The sequence below is a fragment of the Strix uralensis genome, chromosome 18 (genome assembly GCF_047716275.1).
Source record: "Strix uralensis isolate ZFMK-TIS-50842 chromosome 18, bStrUra1, whole genome shotgun sequence".
Taxonomy (NCBI): Eukaryota; Metazoa; Chordata; class Aves; order Strigiformes; family Strigidae; genus Strix; species Strix uralensis.
In genome coordinates, this window is record NC_133989.1 from 16922590 (window position 1) to 16949066 (window position 26477).

Sequence of the window (26477 nt, forward strand, 5' to 3'; positions counted from 1 at the left end):
ATTTAAACTGAAAAAATGCTGGAGAAATTTGAGGGAGCATAAAAATGATTAAGGTCTTTGACATTACAGAAAATGCAGACAGAAGGCACTGTTTAACAAATTACCACAGAAAGACCACGGAAAATGCAGCAACACAGGTTAAAATAATTTTTATTATAAAATACATATTTACACATGAAGGCACTTTGAAACCGTTAGAAAATTTTCACGTAGGCTACTGTTTCAGCTGTTCAACAAGTCCAAAAATATTTTTTCTATCGTCACCTAAAAAGGTGAAAAAAATCTGAACTGCATCCAGTTGTAGTACATTAATTTTTCTAATGAAAAACCACTACACTTAAATGACAACTAGTAAGGATTTTAGCACCATCAGTTCTCTACAGTTTCAGAAAGTACAGTAACAGTGTGATGCGCAGATACGCGAGGAGAGATCTGCATACGATATTGAATTAAAACCAAATCAACTAAACTCCTGCCATACAACACTGCTGAAAGACTTACGCTGTTAGGCCTGATCATCCCATCCAGAAAGGCGGCAGTCCTCCATGCAAGACTGCCAAAAGCTAAATCAGGATTCCCCATTTCCCCCAGAAGCCACGGGAGGCTTTTAGGGACTGGAGTATAGACACTGAATGGTTGTAGTTGTAACAGCACTGATGAGCTGATCAAGCCAGAAAGGTTGTTTCTCTTGTACTATTTATCTCAAGATCTGAAGACAAATATTAAAAATTGAATAAAATTAAAAGGAACTGAACAGAAGAATCTGCATGAAACCTAGTCCACTGCATGGCCATTTCCTCACACTGCAGCTCTCCATGGTCAAACCTTTCAGAAATAAGTGAAAAAATTGAGTATTTTAGTAATTATGGAGCTTGTAAACTTTTTACTCACTGCTGAGTAGGGTCTCTGCACATGCACACCTTCAAATACATTTTCCCTGTATCATTGCTGGCCAGATTCATTAGCTGAGACTGCTTGAAATCATCACAGTGTTCTTCCCTGGAACTGTGGTGCAGCAAATCTTGCAGCATATACTAAACAAACCAAACAATGACGTGAATAGAGATCCTTAAACAAGTCCTATGTAATCGTTCAATTTTTTTTTTTTTCCAGTTCAATATACACAAACTGAAAAATACAGTGCTGAGAAGTTTCTTTATGGCTCTAATCTTAAATGCAGTTATGAAATAAGATCAAGCTACTGATTTACAGTAATGAATAAACTTGACTTTTCTCCCATTTTGGTAAAATAAATCCTACCAAATCCCTCAGTGTTAAAAACTTAGTTACAAGAACTGGATGCTGGAATTTACACATTTCCAATGAATCTAAGCCTTTAACAGCTATTAAAAAAACCCCCATATATACAAACATGCCTTATCTGATGGGCTTACATTCAGTGTAGATACTACACAAGAGGCTAAGATCTTCAGGAAAAAAATAAAATGAAGAGATACAATTTGTTAAATGAATTTGTGCATTTGAACAGCTGTAAGATGGCTAAAGCCCCAGCTGTTTTTCAGCTGTAACCAGCTTGTACATCATGGGTAAGCTGAAATACGTATGAACAGCTTCCACAGCAGGGTTGCCATCAGACTTGCAACTGAAAAGGAGCAGCTCTCCCATGGCAGTATTCACTGGCTCAAAAAAGGCAATTCAGATTCACTGAACCGTATCTCAGTGCTTTAGCAGATGCCAGTGTCCAATTTAAGTCAGTGCTATTTGTACTTCTTGATTATTGCCTTTGTTGTTGCAAAAGCTGTCCGATCCATGTCATAACATACATTTTTACTGAAGTTCTGACAGGAGATGGATCACAGCACAAATCATACAGTTCAAAACTGCTCAGCTCTTCCTGAGGCTAAATGATCAATTTGTTCTCCACTACAGTTACTTCACAGTAAAATAATGCATAAAATTCCACATTCTTTTAAAAATAAGGCACTTTTAAAGTTTCTTCCCCAAATAACAAAAGCTTGAGGAAACTTTACTGACTTCACTCATTTCCTTATCATTCTTGTTCCAAAACCAAAACCAGTATTACTAGAAGCTGAGTTACACTCAGAACTCACGATGCTCTAAATTAGGCTTGAGAACATCCAATATGGCTTTCTACAGATCGTTCTTTTGCTGAAACAGCTCAAACAGAGTAACTTATAGCACAGCGTGGCCTTTGGGAAAGAAGATCACCACCACCTCTCATTTTCTGGCATTTACTACTTAATCCTTGCTTTTTGCATCCTGTAGAAGTCAGGTAAAAGTTCAATGTTAAAGAAACTTAGCAGTTATCTGTATACAAAAGCAGGAAATAAATAGCGCAACAGCTGTATCCAACTCCGTAGCTTTTAGATTCCACAGAAAAGGGGCAGTTTTAATGATTTGCTCTTTCACTGACAACATCCTGGAGACGTTTAAGTAGAACGTCATCATTTTCCTGGCAGAGTCGCTTCGTAGGGGATTCAGTGTCACTATCAATTGTTATTGCTCGCTTCTTACTCCTGTGTTCTCCTTGTTTTATCATATTGTTGATATCCTTCAAACTCTGTGATCAAGATAAAAAAAATCATGAGCTGCTATGACTCCATTTCAAGCTTGCTCTGGTTTTCAATTATCTGAGAACAAAAAGTTATTCTGAACCTCCTTGCTGAGCGAGTGATGGATTTGACATGAAGAATTCTACCCTTCACCACAAACTGAGAGGCTAGTTCAATGAAACCTCACTGCATCAGAACACATCCTAATTAGCAGATTAATTAAAGCCCCCCTCAAACTGACCCCTTTCAACTTTTTTTGCTTTCTACCTTGGAAGGGCTCCCATTAAATTTATACAGTAGTGCAGTTCGAGGGGTCAGGCAGGCACCGTTCTTGTGAGGCGAAACGTAAACAGAGTGCTGCTGAGAGATCCGTCGAGGAGACACTGGCTGATGCTTAATGTTGGGGAACGGAGACATGGGAGGGGCTTCCATCTGCAACAGAGGGCAAATTTGGATAGAATCAGAAGATACTTAAGAGCAGTAACTTCACAGAAAGAAAGATTAATATACTTCCAGGTCTTCTTTAGAAGATTTTATCCCTCAACAGTTACAACAACAGATCAAGCATCCACCAAACTGAAAAATCTTATTTTCCAGATGCGTTACACAGACGCTCCACAGGCATTTGAGCAAACAGGTGTTGCATCGATATAAGGCAGTTGAACTGCATCTGCATTTGTCCTCTGGAAAGGCTGTTAAAGCAAGCACTCATACCATTGCCTACAACTATTTGACTTCTAGAACCACACTAGGTGAATTACAGAACAAGATTATTGACAACAACGCTGATGCAAAACCAACTGTCATTACTACATAAAGTAAAATTCCAAAATACTTACTACATGATCCTGGTTTGTTATATCGTACTTCAGAGCAAATGATTTTACTCTTTCTACATAGACTGCATTGTAAAATTTAATAAGATCTCCTCTCTCCTCTGTTCCCGACTCACTGAAGTTCTCTGATGTGGACTGTCCTGAGGAACTGCCAGTTTTCACAGACGAGTCTAACAATAAGAGAGCGCTTCAGATTTCAGAAACACAGTATCAGCAAACTGGGCACTTCAGATTCAAACTTACAATATCCAACTGACAAGAACTCATCCATAAATTGATTAGTGAATGAGGTGAATTAAAGAAATGGGCTTCGGACAGGATCAGGCTGCGTTCTAGGTGGTTATGAACATCAGGAGAAGCTACAAATCACTGCTAGGAGGTTAGTGGATTCTGGCTAAAAAGGCCAAGATAAATCTTTATTCCAAACCTGGAAATAGCCGTAGCAAAAAACTGTAACACAACTGACCCCTTTCCCCATGTTTATTTTGGGGAGTGATACAAAGCCATCTGTTGCTCTTAAAACTAATCTTTAAGCAGTCTGATAACTCCCAGCTTTCAACTTCTGTGAAAGTGATCACCTGGCAAAGAATAGCGTGGTACTGAACTCGTGTCTGCTGCAAGGAAGCCACGACACCATTTGTTCAGGCATATTACGAAACAGCTGTTCAGTGGAAAAAGCTGCAGCCACACAGCAAGTGTATTTCTGTTAATGTTCTCTCTCCCCTAATTAAGCTGGACCACTACTGCATACAACCTTCTGTGTTACATCCTCTGTACTGTTCACTGCCAAGCAAAACAGGGCAACACAGAGTAAAGCCTCTTGCAATCACTGACACGAGACACACATCAAAAGCTTCAGCTGATAACTGTGTGACTCCTTAGTGCGGCTGCCTTGTGTCACAACACAAGCATATACTCCCGTAATCTGGTGTCAAAAGAGCTGGAGTTAACACTAGATAAAGGAGACAGTAGTCTATTAATGGAAGAAAAAGTCTGGCAGAAAAAGCGACTGAAGAACTTTAACCAAGTGCAGTTGTTTGACAAGACACCGGAGAGCCCAGTGCCACTTCAGATGCTCTACGACATCCAAGAACTGTGGAGCTAGTGGACAGGATGCTGAACCTACAGCAGATCAGCACTTTCCTGGAGCCCCATGGAATCCTCAAAAGGCATTTAAAAAATGGCTCCAATACTCGTTTAAGAAGTTGAATCCTACCCACGGTGGGAATTTACCATACAGAAGAGTCTTCTAAATTTCTGCATGCATCCTGGCTGCAGATCTGCTCTGCTCATGGGTTCATACATGGGCTTGTGATCTCTTGGTTTCCTGACATGTCACTAAAACCAGGCATGGCACAATCTTCATGCTTTTCTCAAATACTATTCTTATCTCTTTTCTCCTCTAACCCAGAGCAAAGAAAACATCAACCATTTAAAAGAAACCTGAATATAAGAAAATGGTGGTCTTAGAGAGTCATAATTTTTATTTTCTGAAATAAGTTCTCCCTATTTAAGCCTTCAGGACAGGTGATATTAAGGAAAAAACCTGTCATAATATTCGAGGTACTGTTCATTATTTTGTTAGAGAGCAACACTGGTTAAGAACTGCAATATCACTGACACACTAAGGAAACAAGTAAGCCTCAAACAACCAAATTTAAGAAAATAATATTAAACATTTTTCCAACTAGGAAGCATATTTTCTGTATCTACCACACAGAAGGGCTACTGACAAGTTTTTTTTTCAACAATACATTTTTCTTTAATACATTTAAAAATGTAAAACTTGCTTCACTTCTTATTACGTGACAGTTCAGTTCTTTAAAAGCCCACAAGTACATTTTTAAAAACAGCAGATTACTGTGCTTTACCTACCTTCTGTCATCTCCACATCTTGGTTTGCATTTTTGTCCAATAGGACATCGTCAGAAATGTTTCTCAACAAGACACTCCTATAAACCTACAGGACACCAGGGAAAAACACTCTTGTCAAGAAAAACAAGGAAGTGAGACAACTAGATGAAATCCATCTGAATAAGAATATAACACTGAAGAGGATTTGACTTTTCCCTTACCAGCATAAACATTTGAAAAGCCACATCTACCTGAGATTTGTAAGAAGGAAAGGCAATACTATCTACTCACATGGCTATTTGCTTGGGGCTGATTTCTGTAACTTTTCATTATGTCCTGAAAAGTTCTTTCCTCTTTGGTTACCTGGAAAAGAAAAGGCTATTGAAGACCAAAGACAAGCAGCAAGGCTGGGCTGCTCAGGTCTGTTCTACTCCAATAGCTTCCCTCTGAACAGCTTTTTTGTGAGTATTACTATGAATACATAATTTTAAAACTTAGTTCTGCTGAAGAGAATATGAAAAAATAAGCATTTTTCTTGTTCAGGCAGTCCTTGTTTCTTAACTACTAAAGTCTTCTGTTACTTATGATGCTTAGGAATTACTCCTTTTCTGGCTTTTCTTCTAGTGACACTAAAAATTAAAGAAGGGAAATATTAAGTCAAATATGTATTTGTAAATTTGAAAGCCGGACCCCTTAACTTGTCTAAACAGAAAGTGAGAAAATCCTGAAGAAAATACTAGGCAGGTACATACACACTTGCAATTTCAGCTTTCTTTCGTACTTCAACACTGTTTTTCAGCCATGCATCTGTAATTTTAATAGCAGATGAGCGACCATTTTTCTAGTAGGAGCTAGGAGAGAACGTATCAAGGTCTCTGGCTAAATTGCCAGGTCTCTCACTGCACTGGAGACAGCACTCAGAAGACTGTATTTAAAAAAAAAAACCAAACCAAACTAACAAACCTCCCCACCCCAAACAACTGACAAACTATATGATAAAATACAGAGCACTGACTATTCAATGGTTCTGCTTTTCTGAAGTGATCAGTATTGATGTCAAATGAGCCTAAGCTATGCTGCAGTTATTAAGAGCACAGGTAGTCACAATTTGAACATCAGTTTCCCTCCCCAGATAGTGGTCCTCTTCATTTGTCTTCCTCAAGAAGAAAAGGTAATCCATCCACAGTGTTTTAGAGGAACTTGGGCTTAGTTTCACTGTCCTGAATTTGTGTCTGCAGACTTGACGGCAACTGTAACCATCAGCTCTCAAGTCTGAGTCAAACCAGTATTCCAGTTTCACAATCCAACTTAGTAACACCTTAAGTCAATGCTGGTGAACTGAATAATTTAAGCTCAACTCCTCAACCTGCATCTTCAAATGCAAAGAGGATTTTTTAGATTAGAAACTTTCCATCCATAGGTAAGGTTGTGAGCTCCTGCGGATTTTTGCACCTGCATAATTCTGTAACTGTTAACAGCATTTTTAGTTCAGATTACATAGACTGTGAAGATGACAAACAGGACAGAAAACACAAATATGGGGCAGAGATCACACACTGCTGACCAGTGCTCACTGTGAATGCGCTTAAGAAGAGAAGAAAAATCCTCTCTTAACCAATTGGCTGGTTGATGGGAACATTTAAGATTATGCAAAGCAAGGAAAAAATACACTGGGACTTCATCCACTTCTTGGAAGGACTTTTCCCTTCCGTCCAGTAGTATGACATGAATAAAGCAAATGGTAAACTGTGAACACAATTTACATTTTTAATTGACATAAAATTCCGTTTTTTTAAAAACTACATGTTACCTTTGCCATGATGTAAAAGGCACAGAGGAGGAGCTGGTCCAAATGTCTGTCCTTCATTAGATCAGCACAATGAACCAATGTGAATTCAAAGCACGTCCATATTTTCCTACGCAAGTCATTGGAAACATCCAATTTTAAGCACAGATCACGCAAGCGCACACTTGCCAGATGATAAACCTGGAAGAAAAAGACACACAGTAAAGAGGCAAGCCAAACAAGTTTAAACCTAGTCTGTAAAAATGAAAGTCCTCAAAGTAGAGCTGTTCTGTATTTGAATAGCTCGTTTCTGCAAGATTTCCTCCCTCTGCCCAAGACAATGTCTTCAAACACCAAGCTGGCAACTCCGTCCAGATGCTGGATCTCTAATGCTTATAGGAAATCCGCTTAAAAACATGACTATAGCTTCTGTGTCATATCACTCACTATAGTGGAACACTTCCAACAAGCACAAAGAAGGGACATACTTTAATTAAGTATAATCTTAGATTAGAAAGCTGACCGTGTTGTTTTTTTCCTTTTTGATTACCAAAAAGCTGTCTCAAAGCCTGAAATAACTATCAAGTGCAACATTAGCCTTCTTCATTTTGGAAGTTCTCACTTCATGAATAGTAATCAGGCACATTCTTTATGTTGGAAAGCAGAAAGAGTTCATTTGTTTTTCACTTGCTCTACTGAACAGGAACAAGAAAGGAAAGCAGGGAAAAACTGTAATTTTGAATATGATGATCACTAAATAGAATGTCAAAGTTTAAAGACAAATTTAAGTGAAGATTTTAGTTCACCTTCATAACTAAGAGGAATATGTTGCCTACCACATGGTTTGTCAAATACATCCCTACAGCTGAAGTATCCCCCAACTGAGAGTAAAGCTTCCAAAATGCAGTCTGATCTCATGCCTGGCAGCTGGCTAACCAATTCTTAATCCATTCTCAGAGGGACAGACTGACACTATCAAAATTAAAGAAGCAAAAATTCAAAAATTAAACAATAACCAAAAATTCAAAAATTAAAGAACCAATCATCCCAGGAATAAGTTTGTGTATTAAGATTTACCTTAAAGATTGTTCAGTGTAGAATTTTCTAGGTTAACAATACAGGGACCGTAAAACGGGAAAACTTCCAAAAATAACAGCAAAAAAGTCTAATATTTTTGAGAGATTAATTAGGCATATATTCTTTGCAGGCATTTAGGCAAGTTACCCCTGCCTCCTCTAAAGACCCTCAAACACTCCACACTGGAAATGAAAGCAACTAGAAACAAGTAATCTGAAGTTTCTCTGAAGCACACCCAGTTATTAACTTACCCCTTAAAACCTTTATTATTTCAAGAAGCTCCTTCTTTCTAGAAACTTTTAGATAGTGTGTTACTAATCACTGATTTCTGAGGCCCCATACGAGCAAGATCAGCACTACTGGGTAGACCTCAGAAAATTGCAGATGAGAATCTCCAGATGCAGGATCCAAAACTGCAGTTTTGAATGAGCAAGACCCAGGAGAACAATCCCTGATATGTTTAACCCTTGCAAATGTGCAAGGCTGTGAAAAGAGACAAGGGCACTAAAAAATACCAATATTTCTTAGGTAGTTATTTATAGAAGCTGCTAATTACAAGGAAAAAAAACCATGGCACATCAAGGAGGGGAAGGGGTAAAATTGGGTTCTTTGCAACACCTGACAACATCTTTTCCCTTCTCCTCCGAGGTGTGTAAGAACAGCTCATGCCAAAGAAAAAGTATATGAAGACTGAAAAGTAATGAAAACTGCACAAGGAGACAAGTTTCAGCATGGCCCTGAACAGAAGTAAAGCATGAGTTCCTAACAAAGACACTTACCTTTCTGTAAAACAGGGCCAAGGATCCCGTTCTCTTTGGTTTGCTTGCTGCTGGCAGGTGCACTTCTTGCGCCTGATTCACCTGAGGGTGGCAGGGAGCCTGAGCCTCCAGTTTACACGGCTGACCTAAATTCAGCGAAATGGGTATCAATGTGATCCCACCCATTTCGTTTGCAATACCTGGAGACAATATACACAGCCAGAAATAAACCGTTTGCTCTTCTCATGCTGCAGAGTTAAACTGCAAATCATAAATTCATTCACAAACATTTCATACTGAAGACATCTCATCCTTCTGTACTGGATGCTAAAAAGACTTTTTGTCCCTTCGAGTCTTCAGAAATTATTAAAAATTACATTTTTGGTAATCCTTAAAAGGAAGAACACGAATGTGAATGATTATTTCTAAAACTATCTGAAAGTATAAAGTTTACCAGAAATCACAATTTCTGTAGTCATTGTTCCACTTTTAGGGGAGGTGGGCATTCCCTTTCTTCTTTTTCTATTATTCTGCAGACCTAACAGCAAATTGTATACAGTTCTAATTAGTTTCCTCAGTAGTCAAATTCTCTTGCTGAAAATCTCTTTAAACATGAAAAGTGGAGGTTTTTTTGTCATTGTTGTCTACATACCCAGTTTTTAAATTGAAAAAGGCTATAAACCTCACTTCCCATGTATAATTTTCAGAAATATTCAAGCATCACCCAACTTCAACAAAATAAAAATCCCCCACTATTTTGCTAATGTCCTGATCAAGAAATTCCAGAGCCCTTTAAGATTGTAACAGACCAAAGTTAAGACAAACAGTAGTAAATCGTTAATGGAGCTGAGAGCCAAAGCATTGTTTAATCTGTGGTGAGGTGTAACTGGAAGAAGCAAGAACTCCACAACTTTGTTTGCAAGGAGGAATCCTCAGGATGCTCGTCAGATATCAGATGTCTCCATGACAGAAGGAGATGTCAGTATAAACGTAAGCTTTTTTTTTTTTAATTTATAAAGTGATACATGTTCTTTTTAAAAAAGTGATACATATTCAAAATGCAGTGTTGGTCTAAGCAGATTTTAAGAGCAAACAAAACATCTAGTAGAGAAGAAAAATGGGAAGAATTCATACCGTGCAGTGGGATAGTAACCTTCTGTCCCGTTTTTCCTGGTACTGTGGCTGTTGTCATGGTCAGCACTGTTTGGCCAGGAGAAACCGATACATTTTCAGCAGCAATGCTTGATGCTGGAGCAATTGTCAACTTGGTTCCTTCCGTTAAAATTTTTTCCATCTGCATTTCTTTGGGGCTGTCATCTCCAAAGAGCCTTCTCTTAGCACTTCCAGCTGTAGGAGAACTGTAGCGCTCATGAACAGAGATTGGTGACAATGGCTGCATGTCTAGTATGCAAAGGAAAATAAAACAAACACCTTAAGAGGAGCAGCTTGATAGGAATAGTTACCCACTAGAGGGGAAAAGGCTAACCTTCAAACTACAAAACCAGAGCACAAGAAATCGCTTCTACCTAAGAACTAACCTCCACAGTTCACTGTTCCTAGACCATATGAACGAGGCCTATAGTCTAACTGTCTCCTTTTATTCTGTAGTCATCCCAGCAGCTCAGTTTCCCAACCAGGTACCACATGGAAGACCAGAGTAACCGAGCTAATCTGCAGAATTACAGATACTCACTCCAGTCTGCTTCGCAGGTTAGTAGTACCTGTAAGTGCTACATTCCTCTGCAGGAACACTGACCACATTCTCTGCATGTACTGCCTTCTGTATGTTCTGGCTTTAAAACTGTCTAAACTAACCCCAGTCAGAAGCCTCCACCCTCATCCACCCCCAGCTCCTCTCAGGCTTTTCTGCTGCTTTCAAAGATTTGCTCCAGTAGCAAGACTGAAGCACACAACACTCATTTACAGGCTTCTGCTCCTCTGGCTTTTTGCATTTCTGTGTAAGTTTGCTAGCCACCTGCAAGGATACCAGTGAGAGCAGTCTCCTACTTCCCATAAAGCAGAAACCTTCTGGATAACTGGTCAGGTAAGACTGGTTGGAGACCTTACTTCTAACTCTGCCAGGATGGTTTTCTTGCTATCAGGGGCAAATAAACATTTGCAAGCCCCACCATTTTCCATTTGAAATTAGCAGAAGCGTTTGGTACCACATTCTCATACGCGTCTCACACAGCCCTACCCATATATAAGACACCACCTCCAAGTTGCTTTCCCTTCCATCAAACAACTAACCATAACACCTACAGCAACTGCTTATACATCTCTCTCCTAATGAGTATTTAAAAAATAGTCTGGTAGAGCAGTCTGCCAGACAAACACAAACAGTGCACCAGTAAGAACCTGTGTCTGGGATACAATCAAAGCAGCAATTCCTAATGAGGGAAGTACGAAAAAGCAACAGCAGTGCTGCCACTGCCTCTTCACCTTTGCTGTCAAGAGACAGTTCTGTGTGATACCTGCAGACAGTATTGTCTGTATTGTCCTCCCCTACTGCAAAAAAAAATCTCTGTAGGAAGGAGGAATAAATGCAGCTCTGTCATTCCATTTAAAAAAGGAAGTCACTTAAAATCCAAACTCACCAAGAACAAAAAAAAAAAAAAAACCCACTACCAACCTGGAAAGATCTGAACAGTAAAGGACAATAAGCGACCAGATGACTGCCCACCTGAGAGTAATGTAACCCTTGCATCAACACAGAGGCAAAACCTGCTCCAGTTCAGAAGTGAAGCATTATCACCAACGTCTGCTGCCAGTAAAGACACAGCGATGGTTTGACCAGATGCATCTAGACCTTCCCTTGATCAAATGAGAGGCTTCACAATTCTGAACGCTTAATTCAGATTCAAGAGCGCTTTTTGCAGTTATAAGGAAGTCTAAACCCCCTCTCCTCAAATTCACACATTCGAATCATATCAGAAACCTTGTCTTAAACATACCCCGTCTTAAACTCCCACCAAGATCTGTCCGAACCTCTTTTACTCGAGGATGAATTATAGGAGATATCGGTATCATTGGCAAATGCCCAAGCCCACTTCCTCCATTGCTTGCTTCGAAATTACTGGGAAATATTACCTGAGAAGAAAGAAATGCCAGTGTAAGATAACAAATAGCTCTCCCCTTTCTTTGTGCCAATCTATCAACAGAAGTTTTCCTGCAGCGATTGTCTTGTTTATACAGAAATCCGTTCAAATAACAGTAAGAAAAAGAACATGATTTTCCTAATAAAAGCAAAACAGGTAACATACTTCTTCGCAGGTTGGGACCTTGTTTTCTGAGGCCTGGAGGGCATTCCAGAGTGCAGAGTCCCGAGTCCAGGCGAGACTCTCGAGAATTTGTTCCTCAATGCTGTTGAGGTGCTTCACCATGTCTCTGGAAAGTCCTTCCTCAGAGCGAATCAGTACTTCAATTACCTAACGGTAACAGGACATAGGCATAAAAGCAAAGTCACATTGCTCATGCTTAGCACTATCAAATCGTTATTCATTTCAGGACCCCGTTCAAAACTTCTCAACATAGAATGCTCCAGCCTCCCCACATCTTAATCTTCCCCAACCCTCTTCTGATCCCTCTTTTTTTAAGCCCTTTCCCAAAGGCAATCCAGGAGTTGAAGATGGACAGCAGATCATCACTGCAGAACAACCCACACCAGGGATTTTTTTAAGGTCCTTTCACCATCACTAAGCATGTAAGAATGAAAGCACCAAGCACACACAGTGCTCATCCAGCACGTGCAGCATACCTAGGAAGATAGAAGCAGATATATCCGCTGAGGCTGGGTACATGAGAACCCCAGCATTTAAGCGTTCCTTCCTTTCAAACAAGCTGCCCATAACTGTTCTAAAGTTTCATTTAAAAAAAGGTTATAACCCTTGACATTTACAAACCGTGGCTGAAAGGAGTTGAATGGGCCCTTGGAATATCACAGTCCACCCCTATGCTCCAATGCAAGATCCACTTTATGTTATTTCTGACAGAAGAACATTCAGCCTGTTTTTCTACAGCTCCAGAGATGGAAGTGACAGAAAACTTCCCTGGAGAACTTATTGATGTGTTACTTATTTATACTACAGAAACTATGCACCCAAAGAACAAAGTTACAAATGGCACAAGTGGAAGAATAAATATTGGCTCTCCTGTGAAGTTTGTGATGGCAAATTTTTTCAAGTAAGAGCGCCGCAGGAACGTACACTGAATAGCAAAAATTCAAATCAAACACAAATCTGTTCCACAAAGTTGGATCTGCACCAGTGCATCTGGTATTGATATAGGCTACCAACAGCCACAGCAATATCGACAGATTTGTTTCAGTTTCACTACTGCCCTACATCTGAGGATTAAAGAAGGAAGAAGGGAGAACAGAATACAAAACAGCTTTCCCAAAGGGTTCTATTTTTCTGGTTATCATCTAAACAGAACTACTGATTTATTCTTGACTAACTGCAGTAACTTGTTAGGTATCTACTAAAAACAGAAAGCATACAGAGAGATGGTAAAAGAATCAAACAAGTCAAAGAACAGAAATGACTCTGGAGGCAGGGGGGAATGAGAAAAAAAGAGCAGAAGTAGAGAACATCCAGGAAAAGAGATTTTATGTTCTGTTATATAAAACAAAACAGAGAAGAAAATAAAATTTAACAAAGCAAGCCTGTGCTAAGCAGTAGTAGCTGAAGGCAAAAATATTGCTATTTTATCACTAATAAGCAGAATTATAGCTTGCAGCCAATAAATAGGAATATCATCAAAATATATGCCTGGATGCTTTAGTGTACTAAGTGTATATATATTAAGAACTACAAGTTGATCAACAGCACATTACAGTTAAGTACCATTTACAAAATGGTATTCTTGCTTTAAATTTCAGCTTCAACTCTGGCATTACACATTCCAGGTAATATATTTAAGGACAGCCAGAATTTACAATAGGCATATTATACATTATCATGGGTCCTCCTCCTACCTGATTACCTAGCAAGAGCATCATCCTCTAAGACCGTCAGTCCAGTAACCTGCCATTTTTAATACAGATCTGGTCCTAAGACAGTATGTATTTACCTTATAGAAATAGAATGGCCTGAGGTCAAGAACTTCAATGATCCAGGGAAAGGTACGAGGTGAGCTATATGCGAAAAGCACAATCTCCAAGCAGCATGCCATGAGGGAGCGGTGAAAGACATCTTGTTCCAAGAGAGCCTGAAAAGATTACAGAGAACGTCAATGACCTGAGGTTTGGGAAATGGAAGTTTGAATTTTGTGGCACTAATACATAGCTTACTGATGGAGAGAAGAGCTACTGCTTTTTTCTACTTTCCCCAATCTCCTCTTTTTACAGGGGAGTTTAGAATGGTAAAGACTGGCACTAACAGTGCCAAAATCATCACATTTTTCATACTATGCTTAAATGAACTGGCCTCCTTATTGTGAATCACAAAGCAGAGCAAATGCATTGCTGTCTAACAAGAAGTACTGATATTGTTAATTGGATAAAGAAGAGAATAAAAGTTATCTGTCCATAAAGTTGTGATTCTAAAAGGCAACACAAATTAAGATGGTTAGTTATGCCAGAATTATACCATTTTTAATAGCAGTAAAAACTTTTAGGCACCTCCCTTATATTTCCCCTTTTTTAATATTAACAATATACACAGACTGCTTTACTGCAGACTGCTCTGTTCTGGAACTGTCCGAAGATAACCCCCTAGGGAGGGTTACAAAAAGCGTTCTCCTTTTTTGCCAGTTCTTTACTTACAGTCAGATCCTTCCCATGTAGTCTTCGTGTTTCTTGCACCATTATAGTCTCCAAGATTTTATAGTACAAGATCTCTGCCAGTTTTAATCTGTTTACAGCAAAATCTGAAATTTAAAACCAACACAAATTAAGCCAAATGCTGTTTGCACAAATGGTCTTAAGACTAAACTGACCAGTACTTGTGCTTCTCTTAGAAAACAGCGCATATGTACAGACTTTGCAAATCAAAAAAGTATGTTCAGAGATCTACTAGTCACAAGAACAGCACGAAATTCTAGAAATGTTTTAAAGCATTATGTATTTTAATATTTCTAGTGATGTAATTTTGCAGATGGTTGTAATAATAATTTTCCTTTTTGTATTCAGTTTCCTTTAAATTTTAAATCTAAGAAGAATGCAAGTTTACATTTTTTGTTGAGAGCTGCTATAGTTTCAATGCTCTCTTGGTCGATAACCGTTTTGAACTGCAACCTTGGTTTTACTCCATAATAAAGTTTTATTCTTTACAGTGTTCTGTTTGACAGCTACACTTTTCTGTTTGGATATGTTCTGGGTTAAACCCAGCTCCACTCCATTAAATACTTAGATGATAGCATATGTATGCATTTCATTTGCCCTGGTTTAATATTTTAAAACATTCCCTGCATTTCCCATCCATACCGATATGAGATCCTGGCTGTTCATCTGTTGACTGAGTGTAGCTGCGACAGAACGTCTCACCTATTTCTTTCACTCTGCTCACAATGCTTACCAGAGGGCTGCGCGCACAAGACCTGAAGCAGAACACAAAGAGAGAGACTTGTTTGTATAAACAAATACCCAGTTTCAAAAAACCCTCAAAACCAAAAACTCCCCACCCAAACAAAAAGAGAAGCTAGTTATACTGAGCTTTCCTCATCAGGCAATAACCTGTATTACCACAGAGAACAGAGGAAAACATAAACCATACAGAAATATTTTTTCTTTTCCTAGCAGAGTTAAGGGAGGCTATGTAGATTTTGGAACAAATGCAGGAGAAAGCAAGAGCTACAGTAACACACTCAGGGGAAAAATATATCTGCTAGGAGCAAGGTAGTAGGAAGGATGCTACAACAGTCAACCAAACAACCAAACGCATCCACGAGACCACACAAACCAGGCACGGTTTGAGGGAGTACAGGAAAGCTTTCAAAGTGAAGAGTCAGCATCTTTCCAAAAATACCTTATTTACTAGCATGGCATAGAGGAACTGATGAACTCCACAGTCACTACCATAAAAAGGGGCCAGAGAATCTCTGTCTGGAGATGCTCTTTCTGAATGCTTCCAGATTTTCCAGCAATTCTGTATTAGAGGACAGTGGCTTGTGACTAGTGTCAAATTAAGACACTAAACTATTTAGAAAAGCTATAGCATTGAAATAAACTAAGGTTTCACTTTTAATTAACTTCAAAGTTAAGTTTTCAAGGTATTTTAATTTGAAAGACAAAATATGAGAGCATAGAACATTACACATAGTCCAAAACACAGTTCTTCCCATCTCTCCTAATCAGGCAGTACATAGCCTAGTGCTTGCGGAACTCATATCCAAGATGAGCAAACTACTCAGCACATTTCTTGTCAGAGGTTTACTCAATTCTCTTCCCCATTTTAATATTTACATCTTTCTTGACAGACTAGTTTATTACTTGAACAAACACATTTTTCATTTGAGATTGCAGACACAGTAACGTTTTCGTTGTGTAATAAAAATAATATCAAACAGTCCTTAAACAACCGAAGAAACATTCAAAATAAAAATGCATCTTGTTGAGCATCTGTAAACTTTTAAGAACAAGTACTAGGAAAACTTTCAAAATACATGTAACTCCAAAAGATGAGAACTAAAAGTAGTATTTTTCATCTATTTATGAAGGTTGCTTTAAAAAAACATAACTTTTGCACTTAAATATTAAATGCTAATACTAAATGTCCATTCTGATTAATAAAAAAAAAATATCTGGAGGCCTTACACCATAATACAGCAAGGCCTTAATTTGCATGGATGTTAAGCAAATACCCAACATCTTTACAGGTATTTGCTATTACATTATTGCTTTTTATGAGCTATAAAGCAACACTGATCTACCTTCTGCTGATAAACTGTTTTGTTTATACTCATCTGCTTATGCACCAACACTTTCACTTGCCTTTCACTACGGCCAGCATGCAGTCATGCATCCAGGAGCCAAAAATATAGGTTGATTTATATAATGTCCTAGAAATGGCGATCATGAAAGACTGGGGTTGTGTTCAGTAGCCACTTATTATGATTTCCCAGTATCATACAGCAGCTATAAGGGCTGAGTGAGAGGCTCTTGACTGGGAATGCTCTAACTCCTGCTGGAAAGCTGCCCTAGGACAGACATCTCGGCTCAGGGAAGAAGCTGATAAGCTGAAGCATGCTCAGGGAAGGGCCACCAGAACAACTAGAGAAGTGGAAAACACGGCTGCTGCTATGCAAGAGATCCGCATCAACAATAATTAGGGTCACTGCTAGGCTTATGTGTATGCTGTGACGTTGGATTAAAATATCCTGAAGTAGCATGAAGGAGAAACAGAGAGCCTTTAGGCTGCTTTTAGTCTTTCTTAACTTCCCAACTCTTTAAGGCAAACATTATAGCTTGCTGACTCTAACATTTCCCTCCTCCCCCAAGACCTCTGCCAACATAGTTACATCTTTTAATTGAGCCATACTTGTTTAAAATTAAAAAAACCTCAACCAAACAAGAAGTATTTGGCTTTAAAGCAGGCAGCTGAGTTTTCATTAGCAAAAACTGAAGCTACATTAATACAATCTGGTGACAATCTGGAGGGGGTGTGTGTGTATGCTCAGCTATCCTTCTCCAGAAGGCAAGATCATCTAGAAAACAGAAGATCTTTCAACTAGAAATAATACAGAAACACAGATGAAAATATTCTGCACCAAACAAAAAAAGTCAAATTTGTGCAAGTCACAAGTACGAAACGAGTCTCCATTTGTATGAGAGCAGCTGCAATGGACATACTTACTCAAAAATAGCTATAAGTTGTTCACTTGGTCCATTTTTCAATCCAGCCACAACGTTCTGCAACCGGCTCACACTTTGTGTTGCTGAAGCAACAGGAGTGATGACAGCTTCTTTTTCCCGTAGGTATCTTCTTCCAGTCAGGGGAGTTGAAGGCGCAAATGACCTTTTCTGTCGAACAGAGAAAAATAATAAATAAAATCAGTCAACAGAACTGTTTCAAAAACCTTTTGAATGAGCACCTCCTGCAAAATCACTCAAAAGACTAAAATGACACCCCTGGTATGGTACCTGAAAGCTGCCATCAAACCTGTGATCTCAGAACTGACTAAAATAGTTAAATTTTTCCCAGGACTCCATAAATACAAAATACAACAAATCTTCAGGCAGACTAAAATTAACTCAAAGGGTTTTTTTAAATGAAAGATAGGAAAATGACATTTTAAATCTTAAATTCCAGTGCTGTGAATTTTTAAGCTCACTTGAACATTAAAAAATACAGGCCAAGAAAGAGAAAGGATATGTTTCCATTCACAGGCCCTGGACTGCAGTAGCTAGGTGACACCAGGAGTACGTGGCAGAGCTGCCTAAGAGAGGGTCACAGGAAAATGTTCTTTGGGAAACGCTGTCCTGGTGGACCTAAAGCCTCCCCTTATCCAAAGAAGGATGGAGCCCTAAGCAGATGGAGTTGTGTTGACCACACTTACTATTTGCACCCTGCTTTCTGGAAGTGATGCAATACAGTATTTGGTTTTGAATTATTACAAGAGACTACATTTTGAAGATAGAAGGCAAATAATGAGGAGAGGTTAAGCCTGCAGTCAGTATGCACAAGTAGCAATGAGGTAATTACACTGCAGAAACTGAAGTTCAAAATTGGTAAAATCATTCCAAACCCCTGTCTTTAAATTGCCTAAGAAACACACTTATATTTGGGAGAAAAAGCTAAGTTGTATGATTAATTTAGGAACTGGCTTGATGTTTACACTCAAAGAGTTGGGGTCAACACCTCCATGTCCAAGCGGAGAGCGGTGATGAGTGACATTCCTCAGCAGTTGGTGATGTGACATGGTTGTAATGTAACATCTCAGTTGGTGACGTGGACAGTGGGATCGAGGCACCCCCAGCAAGTTCTCCCACGACACCAAGCTGTGTGGTGTGGTGACATGCTGGGGGGAAGGGATGGGCCATCCACAGGGACCTGGACAGGCTGGAGAGGTGGGACACACAAACCTCATGGAGTTCAACAAGGCCAAGGGCAAGGTCCTGCCCATGGGTCAGGGCAATCCCCAGCACAAACACAGGCTGGGTGAGGAGTGGATTGAGAGCAGCCCCGAGGAGAAGGACTTGGGGGGATTAGTGGATGGAAAACTGACTGTGAGCCAGCAACGTGCCCTCACAGCCCAGAAAGCCAACCGTGTCCCGGGCTGCATCCAGAGCAGTTGGCCAGCAGGTCGAGGGGGGGATTCTCCCCCTCTGCTCCACTCTCATGAGACCCCTCTGCAGTGCTGTGTCCAGCTCTGGGGGCACCAACATCAGAAGGACACGGACCTACTCGAGCGGGGCCAGAGGAGGCCATGAAGATGCTTAGGGGGCTGGAGCACCCCCCTGTGAGGACAGGCTGAGAGAGTTGGGGGGGGTTCAGCTGGAGAAGAGAAGAGGCTCCAGGGAGACCTTCTACCAGCCTTTCAGTACTTAAAAGGGGCTACAGGAAAGGGGTGAGGGACTCTTGATCAGAGAATGTAGGGATGGGACAAAGGGTAACAGTTTTAAACTGACAAGAAATTCTTCCCTGTGAGGGTGGTGAGACACTGGCACAGGTTGCCCAGAGAAGCTGTGGCTGCCCCCTCCCTGGAAGGGTTCAAGGCCAGGCTGGACGGGGCTTTGGGCAACCTGGGCTAGTGGAAGGTGTCCCTGCCTGTGGCAGGGGGGTGGGAACTAGATGGTCTTTAAGGTCCCTTCCAACCCAAACCACTCTGTGATTTACACCAGCACTAGCATCTTGTAGTAAGTATCCTTATTTTTTAATTGACATGTAAATCAGTGTGTGGTTCTTTCACACAGCCAGCACCATTTTTTCTCCCTTATCCAAGTTTAGAAAGTAATCAAGTGTTCTCCCACCTGCCAACTTCATTAAATACATTTTACATTTTTAAACAGTGAAACACGAACTCTGTTTATAGGCTACTTTCTGTAATGAAGAGTTAGACTTTGGTGGGTTTTATGTCTTGAATATTATTTTCCATAGAATAGTACACAAGTTGACTTTCCCTGTCCTAAAAAAGCAAATATTGGGGAAAACATAAATTAATCCAGTGTAAAGGTTTCGTGGTATTCTTATGGGGTACAAATGAAGTTTGAACAAAACTGTAAGACATATATATTTATGTGTAACCACTTACTGATTTTTCTGACTACACACATGAAAGTGCTCTCATCCTGTTTAGGGAATAGTCATTTGCTAAATTCCACAGGAAAGACATCATCACCATTTCTCCTTAGCAAGACAGCATCCATTGAAGCCTGCAAATAGCATTCATCATCTTCCTCTCAGGAAGAAGTTCAAGAAATTCAAAGTCACCTCAGTGATTCAAATAGCATACAAGGATGGAAAAACCTGAAGGAATACTTAAAGTGAGATCAACATGTGAAATAAATCACCTTTTCAAAATGCTGCTGAAGATGACACTCCACGTGAGCTCTTGCTGCTGTTTTCCCTACTGGCATGTCTGCAGGAAATTTTCGAGGAGTGCCAATTTCTTCTTCGGCATCAGCTCCTAGGAAAACTCTCTCATCGAAGTCACCCACTGTCAGAACGTACTCTTCATACTCTTTATTCAGTGCTTTGCTGAAAGAGAAGCGCAGGTTTTATATCAAAGGTTAAACTACTGAAGAAACAAAGGTGCCAGGGGAGCTAAGGTACAAAATTTAAACCAACCTTTAATGCTTTCAGCAGCAGTGCTGCTTGTCAACAAAACTTCACTACCCCAAGCGACCTGCCTGCAGTCGTCCCTGCCTTCCTTCATACTCGCCCTGTTCCCTTGATGATCCACTGCAGGGACCACTCTTCCTCCTAAGTTACCACCAACATTTGGCTCTCAATAAGAAGAGTTAAAACCAATTTTGCTTCCATCCCAGTTGCAAATAAAACAGTTTGGAAGAACGCAACTGATCAGAGGTTAAATATTTGTATACCCAGAGCACACTAACGGTAGTTGCATTAAACTAGCTACATCTGATTTCTAACTTTTGCCGCTTATGTAGCCCGTAATTTTCATAAGGGTACAGAGAAGGGAAGAGCTAGCTGCCTAGATTCAATTTCTAAAGTCACCACTGACATACAATACCAAACAAATCTTTCATTTTCTTTATTCCACCTAACACATCTGTAAAACATTTAATCTCACAAAGGCTGCAAAACTTTAAACTTATACTTGGGACGCAGAATGAAACTTTTGGATAAAAATCAGAAATAGCTCGCATCAATAAATCCTGTCTGCACATTCTTCATGATACGTGAATGCTGTATGAAATAGCTTTTGCCTGCAAAGTGTCTTAGCAATTCAAGCTACCACTCAGGCATGTATATTAATGGAATGTAACAAGGTGTTCATGATGCAAGTGATTCTGTGGTCCCACAGGAAACCTGACTGTATCAGAGGTTCACCTTCCCCACGTCTTTTAGAAAAAGTAAAGGTCTGTGAAAATTTTGGACAAAGAAACAGAGAGGCTGGCTTCCATGTTTCCTTTAGATGTCAAGCTACTTACAAAAAACCAGGGACTACAGTATCATTCCACATGACGGTGCTGCTATTAATTTTTAAGCAGAAATAAAGAGAAGTTCACGGCTTCAGATGGATCACAGCAACACCGTTTTATATCTAAATCTGTATGTTACCTACATTGTTAACACAATTGAGTCTTTGTTGAAAATTCTCAAAGCAAACCAACAAGTTAAAAACTCACCTTGAAAAACTAAATTATTAGGTATTTCTGGAAAAGGCAAAAAACCCCTTTAAGGAATCCAGAACAAAGCAGCTGCTGTTTGTATTTTGCACTTAAATTAGCTTTCAGAAGTGAATTTAAAAGTTTCTGAAACAACTATACTTGCCTCCCACAGAAACACTCTACGTCTTTTTTGTGGTTTTGCAATTGTTGCTTCTTTTTCTTTTGAGTACTTCTGTTGCATTTGGATTTATACACTCAATCGGAGACTGATAAATGAATCTAAAAACTTCCCTATTCAGGTATAATATTTGAGGTGTGTACAGAAACACATCCATGAACTTCAGTCAAGGTTTTGATTTGCATTAGATTACTCAAAGGTTACAGTTGCCAGAAAATAAGGGCAAGCACCATAAAACCTGTCCTTAGGGAAGAAAATCTGCAGCTGACCCCTTGACATTTGACACATCTCAGATCCAGAAAGCATTTCAGCCAGGTAGCAGCTTTGATTGTCAAGTAATTAAAAAAACATTTGTTACAGTAAGATAAAGGAACAGGAAAACCTAATATTTAGCATTGAAAGGCCTGTATTTTAGAAATGAAATCAAACCACATGGTTAAGAACTTAAGCTGTAACTTACTTATTTTCTGTAAAATTGCAAAGATCCAATAGACATTCTCCTTTTAAGATCTAAGAATAAAAAGCAGAAATATATTACATAATAAAATCAAAACTGTTCCAGCTCTTAACAGTGAGGGCACAATGGTTTTAGCCAAAAAGGAAATGAGATTTAGGAGCATAACTGGACTTTTTTTGCCTAGACAAAAGGACTGCAATGCCATTAGCAAGACAAACACATAAGGACAAAGTCCAATTCTATCCAAGCTCTACACTCATTCTTCAGAAACAGTACAGCTATTTAACATCTGTTCCACCAGCAGGTTAGGGACTGACCTGATGAACAACTACACAGACACTTCCACAGAGCTTGAAAAAACTTCCAGGATCAAAACCAGAAAGAACGATTTGTACACCTGCAACCTCAACCTCTTCCTTCCAAAGCATTTTGCTAAACTCCAAGAAAAGGACCCATGCTGTCATGACAGCTATCCCATAAAATTATTTCACAACGAGATTACTTTTTTGGCTGAAGAAATCATTATTGTCCACGATTCAGTTTCACACTGCCAAGAAAGGAAAGCAAAGATTCTCCACTGATGTAAAAAGCTAAACCACAGGGGACCTTACAACACATCATTAAAAATCGAGAGTAAATTCTGCTCCTCCTAAAATACATACAAAGAAAACCTGACACAGACCAAATTCATTTGCCTATTAGTGTGCTTTCCTGCAGAATTTAAATGGTCTTGAGATCATTCATCTGAGCACTACCATGCATTCTTAAAACTAGTAAGATGTACCTTCCTATCAAATAGCTTTGAAATGTACGGTTTAAAGTAGTGTTCCTTTATTCCTTTTGCTTCTACTAAAAGCCCGTCATGCAGCTCACACAGTGTGGCAATGATGCAGGGAGGATCTTCAGGGGCTTTGATCTCTGTTGCGTGGAAGTCCACTGGTAAGCCTGAGAACAAGGAGGAGGTGGGGGGGGTGGCGGGGGGAGAGAAGAAAAGACAACCAACCTTCAACTTCATTTAAAAAGAAACAAGAGAACAAAGCATATTTGATTTTAAATAATCCATCCCCACCATACCTTTAAACGATGGATTTAGCAAATCTCTTCTATTTGGACACAAAAGGGCATTTGCAAAAATCAGGTCCAAGCAGCACAGAAGCAAATGATAGGAATTTACTAAATCATCTCCAATCATACGGAAATTACCTTTAAGAGACAGCACATCACGTCAAGCAACACAAAAGAAGTTCATAGCTCAGAACATACACAAACCACGCAGCTAAAAAAAAGCAAGCTTACCCTTAGTGTACACAAAGAGAGTCCAGCAGAAGTTGAAGAGATCTTTAACACCACACGGCACCCGTCTGTCAACGAGATAAAGGGAGAAGTCAGCCTTCAGTTCCAGGAAGCTGAAGCTCGTTTCACAGTATGAATTTCATTCAGTTCCTTTGCTCAAAATGACAGTCGGAGCCTTAATTTCACACGAGGGCACAATCTAAGCTACGTGTCCTTACTTCAGTTTTAACTAACTGACAGTCTCCTACCTTGCTCCATGTTTGGAGTAGAGGTTATCCAAAACCAAGGAGCTGGAAGACCAGGGAAAACATTATTCAAGGCAGCCACAGAGAAGCTAAAACTGCAGTTACACTAATGAACGCTGGTCCAACGAAGGAACGTTAACAGAGAATACTGACAAAATTTCTCCCAATACGCGGTGATGCCCAGAAAGCCACCTGCCATACATGGAGAGCTGCAGCAGCAGAAATACCCTCTCCACCTGCAGACACGGAGCTACGCTGGAGCGTTTTACCATTTACCCCACTCACATCCAGAGGACACACGTGAACTGGCAAAATACCTCGCACAGGCCCAGCTCGGCTCCCTCATCACTGAGGTTACACTCTCTATAGAGCCATCCCAGAGACGGCCGCACAGGCGGCAGGGAGTGCAGCCAAGCTCCTTTAGTTGAGGCAGAATTCTGTGCGCAGATGGAAGACGACACCACCGGTTACTAAGTCTGTCAACAACGAGCGCGTCAGCTGTAACGTTCTTCCATCTGCGTGTTACCCCTCATCTGGCAATCCCATTAAAAACCCAGTAACACGGAGTCTCTGCGGACGCAAGGCCGCTGTGTACGGAGGGATCATGTCACGATACCAACTACCTCAGCCAGTACTTTGCCAGGACAAGACACCCTCGTGCCACTGAAGTGATTTCTGCTGAACGTTTTAAGCGTCGGTCTCACTGTATCTCGAGTTAGTCCATCTCGCTGCACCTCTCCCCCACCACACACAGACGTTCTCACTACGGGCCAGTTTCTGCACATTCCAGTGAACTGCCCAAACTGCCCCCAGATGCAGAGCTCTGCTGACAGCAGCTGTACCCCGTCGAGATTAGGGATGTTTCTGTATCCACTGCATTTCAAAATCAAAGCAACAAAGAGGCCCCGTCGCTTCAGAACTTTACCTAACTTTTAAAATCACAAATAATGATCTTTATTTTCACAAATCTATATTAGGTATAGCCCTTCCCAGGGAAAGGTCACATTACATCTCAAAAATACCTCTGTTTCCTGCTTCGCTGTGGTTTAGAAGTTTCTTCGTACGGGTTTTGAAATATATCCAGAAATATCGGTTCAAACTTTTTGAAAATCACGGTTGACACTTCAAAATTTCTTTCCAGCCTCTCCACTCGCTCTCGGAATTCCTGTGGTAGATTTGACATGTCCATCCACTTCTTCATTTTGCTAAAAAACTGAATTAAGCTTAAGAGAAAAAAAGAGAAGTCTGCTTTATTTTGAGCTTTAACTAACTTTCTTTTGCCTGGATTTTTTAAAAAGCAAAAGTGCAACATATTTACTCCTTGATGACTAATTTGATTAATATATAGGTTTACAATTTATTTTGACAGAATCCCAAACTGTATACAATGTAAGCCTTTCACCTTTTATCACTCCGTTTTTTCTCCTTGATTTTCTGTAAGGCACAGGCACGGAAACACTAACTTTATTTAACGGCTGTCAGCATAGCTGTGCCAGCCAGGGGAGGGGTAGGAAGGAAGAGCAGGCACAGCTCTGCGTGTGCCAAGGGGGCGGCAGGAGAGGCAACAAAACCACAAACAAGAGTCTGTACCTGTCAAAGTTATCTACACAAAACCCCGTTAACCGTAGGTGCAATTACATGGGCAAACCCCGCTCCTGCAGCTCCGCTACAAACATGTCCTCAGGTGGAGGGAGAAACCCTCCCAGTCCTGCAGCAGCAAGGGGAGCCCCCGCGGGACACACATATTCATGTCACCGCAGTTCTGTGCTCCCAGAGGCCGGTCCGACCAGGGAACCGCCTCCAGTGATCTGGCATAAATCCCGAGTCAGACACGAGTCTTATCTGGATTGCTAACAGCACATTCAGAGGTCTTGTTTGTGTTCCAATTAACTGCAAAAAGAAAAAGAAATAACTGGCGTGGGTGGAACAACAGCCGGTCTGACGTGGGTGGTTTTTCAAAGGCCTGAAGTTGAAAATTACGTATTTGCATCTTATTTCCATTTTTAACAAAAGAAGGCTTACTGCTTTTATACTTTTACCTCGGGACATGCATTCTGCAGCGCTTGGAGCCGTGAGAAAAGAGCGCGTACCTGCAGGCGCAGCTTTAGCGGAGCAGTGGGTTAGCAGGCGCGGCGCCGGAGCAGCCGGCAATTAGCCGCGGCAATTAGCAACCCGGGAAAGTTCACCTGAGTCTGGCGGAGCGCAGGATCCTGGTCAGCGACACGCCGTTCCCCTCCATCAGGCCGCTCCCCACGGTGGGCACCAGGCTCTTGCGGCAGGCGACGTAGAGGGCGCAGGCCAGCCAGTGCAGCGCCTCGCCCTGCGGGCACCGGGAGCCGCCAGCTGCGGGGGGCGGCGGCACCGGGAGCCGAGGGCCGCCCCTCCGCGCACCCGGCTGCGCGCCTCACGCGTACGGACGCGGGCACACGCGCCCCCACACGCGGGCGGCGCGGGAGGCCGCCCCAGTCCCCCCCACCCCGCGGCGGGAGCGCGGCCCGCTCCGCCCCTGACAGGGCCCGGCCCCGCCGCCTCGGCCCGGCCCGGCCCCCCTCACCTCCAGGCTGTAGGTGCCCCGCAGCGCCGTGAAGTCGCGCAGCGCCTCGGCGGCGCTGGCCGCGTCCAGGTTGAGCTCCTGGCAGAGCCGCTCGATGGCGGCGCCGGGCTCGGCGGGCGGCGGCTCCGGGCGGGACATGGCGGGGGCCCGGCCCGGCCCTGCGGCCCCG

At 41.1% G+C, this 26477-nt stretch overlaps 1 protein-coding gene across 7 annotated transcripts; it reads right to left on the bottom strand.

The window, feature by feature from the left end:
• Positions 1 to 124: 124 nt before the first annotated feature.
• On the bottom strand, positions 125 to 26477 carry RBL1 (RB transcriptional corepressor like 1). Of its 7 annotated transcripts, XM_074887858.1 has the most exons (23): positions 26309 to 26477; positions 25941 to 26074; positions 24777 to 24977; positions 23513 to 23577; positions 23291 to 23419; positions 23001 to 23161; positions 22220 to 22269; positions 20295 to 20481; positions 17638 to 17804; positions 15270 to 15382; positions 14610 to 14713; positions 13916 to 14053; positions 12109 to 12273; positions 11800 to 11935; positions 11288 to 11353; positions 9980 to 10246; positions 8867 to 9045; positions 7035 to 7211; positions 5516 to 5587; positions 5246 to 5330; positions 3374 to 3540; positions 2802 to 2966; positions 125 to 2542 (listed from the first exon to the last, which is right to left on the bottom strand). In XM_074887858.1, exons 1-23 carry the CDS (start codon positions 26444 to 26446, stop codon positions 2372 to 2374), a joined length of 3237 nt encoding a protein of 1078 aa, XP_074743959.1. In that variant the 5' UTR covers positions 26447 to 26477; the 3' UTR covers positions 125 to 2371. The 7 variants fall into 7 exon arrangements, 6 of the variants coding, with proteins under 6 accessions (XP_074743959.1, XP_074743961.1, XP_074743960.1 ...); XR_012631372.1 differs by lacking the exon at positions 3374 to 3540; XM_074887860.1 differs by lacking the exon at positions 23291 to 23419.

What these genes read in the sequence shown, in the direction of transcription:
- RBL1 (XM_074887858.1), bottom strand. Translation starts at nt 26,446, where the DNA reads ATGTCCCGCCCGGAGCCGCCGCCCGCCGAGCCCGGCGCCGCCATCGAG. An exon ending in TTCAGCAGCATTTTGAAAAG is followed by an intron (nt 17,805 to 20,294) that starts GTGATTTATTTC and finishes TCTGTTCGACAG; the next exon opens with AAAAGGTCATTTGCGCCTTC. An exon ending in GGCCATTCTATTTCTATAAG is followed by an intron (nt 12,274 to 13,915) that starts GTAAATACATAC and finishes TGTTACCGTTAG; the next exon opens with GTAATTGAAGTACTGATTCG.